Source organism: Pteropus medius, unplaced genomic scaffold, assembly GCF_902729225.1.
Source record: "Pteropus medius unplaced genomic scaffold, Ma_sr-lr_union100, whole genome shotgun sequence".
In the NCBI taxonomy this organism is placed as follows: Eukaryota; Metazoa; Chordata; class Mammalia; order Chiroptera; family Pteropodidae; genus Pteropus; species Pteropus medius.
In genome coordinates, this window is record NW_024349141.1 from 469,711 (window position 1) to 478,701 (window position 8,991).

Consider the following 8,991-nt stretch of genomic DNA (forward strand, 5'->3'; position numbering starts at 1 on the left):
CCTCTTGGGACTTTAATTCTCTAACTTAAATTTTAATATTTTACGGTTACCAGCAAGAGGTCAGCTGGATTGAGGGTGTCATCTGTTTCCCACTGGGATGCTGACTTATGTAGCATGTCCACCTAACTTTAAAACCTGTGTGCACTCTGCTGTACTCATCTCTGGGGTTCCTGCGGCTTTTGCAATGTATCACTCTATGTTTCCGAAACTATTGAGGAAATTCTAAGAGCATAAGTGGACTGTCCAAAACCACTCAGCTAATAAGTACTAAGTAAAGAAGCCTAGCCTGTGGACCTCCTATGCTTTGGCCTTCATCCACTGTATATACTGCCTTTTTTCCAAAGTAGCCTCAAGAGAAAAGTTATGCTTTAAACACACTTATCTATTTTCTCTTTAAATATCATGATTTTGTAGAAAAACACTGCATTCTTAAATCAGGACATATGAGTTTGAATCCAGGTTCTATTCATTCTTAGTTACAAGAATTTGGGCATATAACCATACTCAATGTCTTTTTATTCATCTGTTAAAAGATTATAATAGTTTAATATCACCTCATTTGTTGGTTGCTAGAATCAGATGAAACACCGTAAGCCAAGTGAATGCCGTAAAGTATTAAACAGTAGAAAGGAATCATAATAGTAAAAAAGACTTGGAGATGACTTACTTGTCTTTATTAGGCAAGTTGTATCAGAATATTTGGGGAAAGTAATTTTAAAATCCTGCAGCAGAGGATCTGAAGTAAAAAAGAGTGCAAATACTATGGGAAGATTTAATCAAAGCCGATAATTTTCTTGCAGTGGTTCTAAACCAGAGCTTATTTGGCATTGTCAGGAGAGAATTTTGGTTGCACAACTTAGAGGAGAGGTTGCTACTGACATCTAGTGGGTAGAGACCAGGGATGCTAACAAACAACCTACAATGCATAAAATAGCCCCCTATATCAATGAACTATCTGGGCCAAAATTTTAACAGTGTCGAGGTTGAAAAATCCTGGCTCATTAGAAGTTCCATGCATTCAGAAACTAGTATATCTTGTGTATTCCTTTGCCCTAGCATCTAGCACTATACTTGGCATAGAGTGGATGGCCAGTACATATGTTTGTTGAGTAAATGGGCAAGTGAATGAGCACTCACGGAGAACCAGATAATGCAAGTTAGATCTAATTCAGGCCACCAGTGGGAATCTTGGTTCCTCTAGGCACCCCCTCAGCCTGCTCTTCTATCTTCCTGTCCAAGCTTTCTCCCTTTCTTTCCTCATTTAACATTGGGCAAGAATGTGACTAGCCTATAATCTGAGAATGCCTAGGAGCAATGAATAATGCTTATAAGACACAAGCACTGCAAGGCCTCTTTTAGCTCCCTGCTTCGAACCACTCCATTTCAGCCAGACAGTAATTACCGTAAATAAATGGATTCACTCTGGTTCCTTCAATGAGTATGAATGGGTAGGACCAAAAGCACATATTTCCTGCAAATGTCTTACTAGAACAGTTCAGTTATGCATTTAAGAAGACACATCTTAGGCCATGAAATAGAAACTAGGTTTAGGTGAGAAAATATAAAGTGAAAGCATTTATTTCTGGGAATAGAGATATTATCTGTTTGTCACTGTATCTCTCATGCCTAGCTCGGTGCCTGGCACATGGTAGGCATCCTTAAATATTTGATGAGTGGAAGGATAGCCTGGTGACGTCAATGCTCTAAATCTTTCCTCAATTGTGGTCCCAATAAAAAAAAAAATTGTCTCAACCAATTTCATAGGAAGGCAATTTGAATGCCATAAGTTTTTTTTAAAAAAATTGTATACACTTTCTTCCTTTATGGAGATCCAAAGCCAGATAAAGATATATGGGCTCATCATTGAGAGGTGGATATAAATTTGGTGAATTAAAAAGTCCTTACAGTAATAATCCACATCAGATACAAACATTCTAAAAACCACATTTTACCAGAAATAAAATATTTGTCATATCTTTGTCATATGAAGTCTAAAATATTTATCATATCTTTGCCAGAAAGTCTACACTGAAACACTGTGTGGTAATTTGGGTGGAACTGAAAATTCTGCAAACAGGGCTAACAAAGTCCTATGAAGCCTTTTACACTCAACTCATCAGACCCCATAGGACCATAATGACTATCCACTTACATTGGCCAATCTAAAGTTCCACAGTGAATTGATTGCCCTGTGTTGGAAATAAACTTTCCAGAAACTTTAGTGGAATGTATTTGAAGTTGCCTCAGAACGATCTTTCATTAGTTCTCTTGGTTAGAATCTGTGTTAAGAAGTAATCACTGTAAACTATATTAATTATGCATAATCCATTAGTCTGCAAAGTAGAGACTGAGGAGTTTCCATTTTCAACTCATCTCTAATCTTTAAACATTTAAAGACACACCGATGACTAAGAGCCTCTTCTAGAAAATGTAATACTTCATGTGCCTGCTCCGGGCTCAAAAGCCTCACTGATTCTGTTTTCTTATACAAGTATGGAACGGGACCACCAGCTCTATTTGTACATCAGCTAAGAATGTTTGATAATAAATTCAAGACTAGTTCAACACTTACTATGTCTTAGCGCCAGCTGTTTTCTCCATATTTAATAGATCATTTTTAAGCTCTTACTGAATGATCAATGTTTTTAAGTACACAAATCTACACCAAAGAAAAGTACACAAATCTACACCAAAGAAGGAAACATGCTATTTATTTTGGATTTGGTCACCTCTCTGAAGAAAGCTGTTTTTTATAGATGGAGACTGAAATATGATACATTTTTTGAAATTGTCTCTAAGCTTAGTTTTATGGGATAACCTATATTTGATGAACATTGTGGCTGAGCACAACATATTTCATTAAAGTAAAAATGCTCATTTTATGACTCAATATTTTTAGAACTCTCATTAATGCTGTTGGAAGAAGCAGATTGATTTAAATTTCTTTATCTCAACTGGCTCTAATACTACACTTTCAAATTGAGCCACCCGATGTTTTTAAGAACAAGAAAAGAGGTAATAGAGAATCAATAAGTTACCAACCTTGATTCTGAGAAAAATGAAAATATTTTGGAAACATTTTATTGTGTATTGTGCTCTTTATAATTAACTGGGTATCTACAGCATGGGTAGCTCAAAAGCTATTGCTTATTAAATATAGCAGATCGCACTGAGAAATCGATATTGTGTCAACACTTCAAAACTTATCTCTTAGTGCTCCCAATTTGTGCTGGGCTGTTTTTGTTTGATTGTTCATTCATTTTTAGTGTTTGGTGAAATAGAGCAAGGGTGTCCTGAGTTAGGTTTTATGAGCTAGCAACATTCTCATCACCCATAATCCTTTTTCTCTCATTGGAGGGAAGAAAAGGCAGCTTTTCGCAGATTTACCTCATGACCGATATGCCCTGCCTCTAGTCTGAAAATTGTTAGTTGAGGAGAAATTTCAGACATATTGATTCTATGTCAGTTGCATTTTCCCTCTGTAAGACTCATCTGAATTTTATTGGCTTAATTGGATTTCAAATGGGGAGCTCAGCGCTCAGGTGCAAAAGAATGCATTTGGGGACTCAGAATTTCAACTTTGTCACGCTTCTCAGCATACTTATCGGCAGCTGTGTTCGTTTTTAATTACTCAGGTGGTACAGATGCTTTGCAATATTCTACCTGAAGTGCCACCTCAGCCCTTTCCAGCTAGCCAAAGAGTGAAAGAAAATCATGCTGGGGGTGAGTAAAAGGAAGGCGAGAATTCTGCAAAGTTCTCCACAAATAAATCAATTCAGTTGCAACTGCTTTTTATATTTTGCATCAATGAGAAACCAGATATCTTGAGATATTGATATTTCTAAGTTATCGTATCTTCTTTCTTACTCTATGTTCAAAAGATTGTAAGTCAAATGGATGGATTTCTTTTGATTGATTGAAAAAGCTACCTTAATTTAGCCACTTCTGCATATATCTCTCCTTAGTCTGGCTCCCTTTGGTTATATCCACATCCTTGTAGCTGCACAAGTTGAGTGGAAATACAACACATATTCTTCAGTTTCAGACACATAGTTTGGAGTCACAAAAGCATGGTCTGAGAAGAAGGAGGTTATGTAGTGTCAGAAAAGGGAAAAACACTAATGAAAATATGGTGTATTTTTGTAAGCCCCTGCAAATCGTTCCAATCTAGGAGTTCATTGTAGATTGTACCAATGATGTGAAACCCTGAAAGAGGGGAGAGATGAAAAGCATGACTCTGGAATGAACCTGCCTGGCTGAGTTTCACTGTCATCACTGTGTTGTGTCAGGCAAGTTATATACTTGCCTTCGGTCTCCATTTTATCCTCTGTTAAACTGGGGAGGTAACGCTATCTCCCTCATGGAATGGTTGTAAAGATTAAAGGAAATAAGCCACGCAAAATGCTTAGCACAGTGCCAGGCATACAGTAGGTACGTACTAAATAAAAATGATGATTGCATTCTTTATTTTGCTAGAAAGAATAAATTATCTCTTTGTGAAATAAAAATTCTCTTTACTATTCTCCCTGGCATGGCACAGACCTTTATTCTTCGAAATAGAGTACTGTAGCTTTTTGGCTATGGCATTCTGGACTTTTCTAAAGTGATGCTTTTAAAGACTTTGCACAGTAACCCTAAGTCAAACTAAGGCTCCTGACCTTTTTAAGATACAGATGTTGCATTGTCCTTCCTGCGTCATTGGGTCTGAATATACTTGGAGCCTTAACACTTTTATAAACTGGCAACTTGGAGGAAAAGACAAATGCTTTCACCTGTGGGATGCCATCCCATCACGTCTTCATTAATTTATATGAATGAACAGCTTCAAATGATGGTAAACTCCCTAACGATTTTGTACATAACCTGTTACAACAGCTGTGAAAAGAGAATGATGACAAAAAATGTTAAGGGATGTTGAGGAGGGAAAGGGATGTTTAGTGCTGTTGAGTTCACTTTGTAGTAATTGCCAAAAGCCAAAGGATAAAAGTTTTATTTTATTTTATTATTTTTTTTTATTTCAACAAACTGTCTTTTAAGGAATATTTTGTTCTGGGGAAGGTTAATGGAACCTAAGGCTGTTATTAGGAACATGCTTATTGCATTCAGTAATGAGGCAATGTCATAAGTTCACGTGGGTTTGGAGAGTTCGTCTATTTTTGAGGCTGAACTAGATTAATCAAAATTCAAAGTTCTGTTTGTCAAAACAAATAGTTTCATACCAGCGTGCAAAGAATGTGTGAAGGGTGGAATGCCCAAAAGAAGTAGACGTGAGAACAGCGCATTCTCAGACACTCATTATTATTTCCAGGCTCTTAGCCTACTTCAGGCTCTAAAAAATTGCTATTCCAAAAAAGATTCTATGCCTAAAAGATCTGGGCACGCGTGACATTTCCAACTTTACTTTCAAAATCTCTGAATAATATTTAGTCAGGCCTCCTTTTACTTCTCATTCAACGGTGCCTTTAACTTTCATTATAAATAAATATGTAATATAAATACATTCTCTAGTTCATTTCACCATGAAAAAGACAATGCAGATTTGTTGATCATGTCACAAAAAGAAGAGACTGAAGCATCAGTTCGTTTCCATTAGAGCAATTACTTAATCATTTTATCATCTCTGTCTAGGATAATTATATTAATAGACTTTCTCTCAGACTTCAGAATTAACAACAAAGAATTCAGACCCTATAATACTGTCTAGAAAAAAAGAAAGAAAATAATAAAAGCAGTTAACCAAGTAATGCATTTAAAAACCATTACTAGCAGTGGTGACTAGATAGTCATTTTGCACTATTTCGAATTAAATAACAGTAACTTTTCTCTTAATGAGTTTCAGATATAGAAACACAAGAGCCAGGGCTGGGCATCTGACAGATGGTGGCACAAATGCACAGTGTAAAGAAAGGCAGAAGAGAAGCAAGCAATGGCCACTTGTGATTACATCTTTTCACAGAATGCTGGAGATGTACTTTGATAATCTGAATACTTTTCATAAATTCAGTTCTTTTAAAGGCGCACGCATCCAATCTTAGAGAAAACTCATTTCATTCATTCTATCTTGACATAGACCTTATTAAATTAGCACACCCTTTTCTGCACAGCACACACTATTTGATAGCTATCTATGGAGTTTAAGAAATTCTTGCTCTGACACTGATGAAGAAACTTTAATTAAAATGGTAAGCAGGTTGTAGCACAACGAATATACTTAGGACATTAAACTCTCCATGGGGGTGGGGTAGAATGACATTACATTTTTCTAAAGCCAAATATAAGTTTGCTTAAATAGTTTCCTTACTATGTTAAAAGAAACCCAGCACATTCTTCAACAATTAAAGTAAGCAACACGCTACCACACGGCACAGCCTCTTCAGTTTAAACATGAAGACAAGAAAGCAAAGTGAAAAATAAGATGTTATCACCAAACAAAGGTTCAAAAATGATACTGGAAAGAAAAGTGACTGTACAGCTCACATGTATCTATGATACACACACACACACATACACACACACACACACACACACACACACACACACACACACACGCATCCCCACAGCCAGCTGTAAATCAAGAGAGAGAAAAACTTACCGGAGCAAATATCACCATACACATTTACAAAAGAATTGATAATCCAACTTCCCTCTCCTGAAAGAGGATAGAGGTTGTCTCATACTAAAAATAAAGCTTCTCTGTCCACAGCACCAGCCACTTGTCCCTCTTTTTTAAGAAGCAAAGGAGGAGAACAAGAAAATCAATGAGGAGGGAAAGTGGGATGTTATACCAATCAGGTAGCAGCTTCTGCCTTATTTGCAGAGAGATGGCAAAACGGTCATATTATTAGACAGTGACAACCCTCAGCCGAAGTACAGCAACCTGACACTTCCCTCTGGTGAAAGGCTGCTTGCTTCGTGGGGAGGTGATTACCATCATGGTGAGCTCCCACCCTTGGCTCTTAGCTCACAACTGCAAGTGCAGGACTGCTTTGCGCATGCAGGCTGCACCATGAAGAGAGCACCATCTCCCCTTTTCACTCGGTGAGCCCCCTCCTTGCCTCAAACACCACACTTAAAAACAAACTGGGAAATAAAAAGGAGCCAGGGTTTTGTGTGTTGGATGTGCGGGTGGAAAGTGGTGGCTTTATAAAATCCTTATGAATAGATTTGCATAGATTAGGTAAATGTTTATATGTTTGTTGAAAAAAATTGCCCTTATTTTTATTAAATGCCTGGATGTTATGCACGACCCCCATTTGGGAAATTTGTACACCACCCATAAATAATCCTTAGGGTGATGATAAGGGAAAACATGCTTTTGGGGCACTGGCAACTGTGGAGGGGACAAATTACAACTTGGTTGCTCATTCTCTGCAGGAGTGTTACTTAAATCCTTCTCCTGAAAAATCTTCACATTGAAAAGATTTCTTAAGTTTAATTTGACCTGGGTCTGCTTTTTCTACAAATGGGCCTCCTCAGAAAGTGGTTGAGCTTGACTCATTCAGAAGGCTGAAATCATGGCATCCTGAGGCAACATATTTTAGGGGGATTGGTACTGAATTCATGAAGAGGCTGTCTACGGGTTACGTATTCTCCACACATTGGCTTCCTGAGGGCGAGTTCTCAGCGCCCTATACCACGGCAAAGGTAAGAAACCTGTAGGCCTCTTTGCCTCACATTCCCCACTTCGAGACCCCATTAGGCACAGGAATAGTGTTAGGTTGGCCCAGGTGTGTCTATTTTATCTTCTGTGCAGTTGGTAAAGGCCCAATTCAAAACACACCTTGCCTGGCCATATTTTTTATTATGGTTATTAATTCAGAATCCGTCCTGTGTCATTCTTTGGGTGCCTCTGTCTATCTGTCTGTCTCTCTGTTTGTCTGTCTCTGTCCCTCTTTCCGTCTCTCTTACACACAGATATACCGCCACCACTACACTAATCACTACCATTACCATCATCTCCCTTACTCTCTTTCTTCCTTCTCATACACATAGGAATAACTCAAGAGGCATACAGGAGGTTAGGGAACCAATCAAACAAACTAACAAACAAAGCATGAAGAATCAGGCAATCTGGGGTCTAACTTGGTCTTCCACTTCCTAGTTTGTGACTAGGGAAGTCCCATAAGGTCTCTGAGCTTGTTTGTTCTCTGTAAAATGGGCATACTAACACCTCGTAGAGCCGTTGGTAGGGAGGTGTAGGGGACAAATGAAAGATGACTAAGGCAGGGCTTTTGGACACATACTACACACATGCAATCCTCCGGACACCTTTCTCCTCCTCCTCCAGTGATCTGCTTGTCACTCACACGTAACTCTTCAAGGTCCTTACGAAAGCTACAAACTGTTGATATCCTGTGGCCCCTCTGCAATGCTGACTGAAACCTTATTCCCACTCCACTCCCTGCACCACCACCCTTCAACCACCAATTGAAAAATCACTGCATTTATAGGAGAGAAGTTACTCGAGCAAGTGAATTAAGCAAGGGAACACAGTTAAAGCAGAAAAAAAAAAAGGGCTGAGAACCATCAAGCATTTAGCTAGCACTCAGTAAGCATTCGTTGAATAAATGAATGAAAGACTGACTGAAGGACTAACGCCCCAGTGCTGAAGGCCACAGCTCTTGCCAGTGGCTGATAACAGAGCAGTGTTAGAGCAGAGTTAAAGAGGTAGCTGCCTCAGCCATGCACCCATAGGAGAGAACCATATTAATAGCTTCTTCAGGGTGGAAAGTGAGTCATTCTTGCTGGTTTTGAATATTAAGAGCCCCATTTCAAGAAAAAAAAATTTTGTCTTCCACATAATAATAGTGAACACTTTTCAAATACACTCTGTGCCAGGTACTATTCTAAGTGTTGTTTTTGTTTGTTTGTTTGTTTGTATAAGTGAATTACCTTATGTGGGCCTCACAAAACTAGGAAGAGTTACTATTTTTGTTCTAGTTTACCAAGGAGAAAAACAAAACCTAAAGAGTCAATAGTTGGTAAAGCCAA

At 38.3% G+C, this 8,991-nt stretch overlaps 1 protein-coding gene across 1 annotated transcript in view; it reads right to left on the bottom strand.

Annotated features, from left to right (window-relative positions):
• SYNPR (synaptoporin) overlaps positions 1-6,892 on the bottom strand; it is a 142,840-nt gene extending 135,948 nt beyond the window's left edge. The window contains exon 1 of the mRNA XM_039880530.1: positions 6,593-6,892. Within this exon, the coding sequence (XP_039736464.1) occupies positions 6,593-6,616 (24 nt within the window). The 5' untranslated portion in view covers positions 6,617-6,892. The remainder of the gene's footprint in view (positions 1-6,592) is intronic.
• Positions 6,893-8,991: the final 2,099 nt, after the last annotated feature.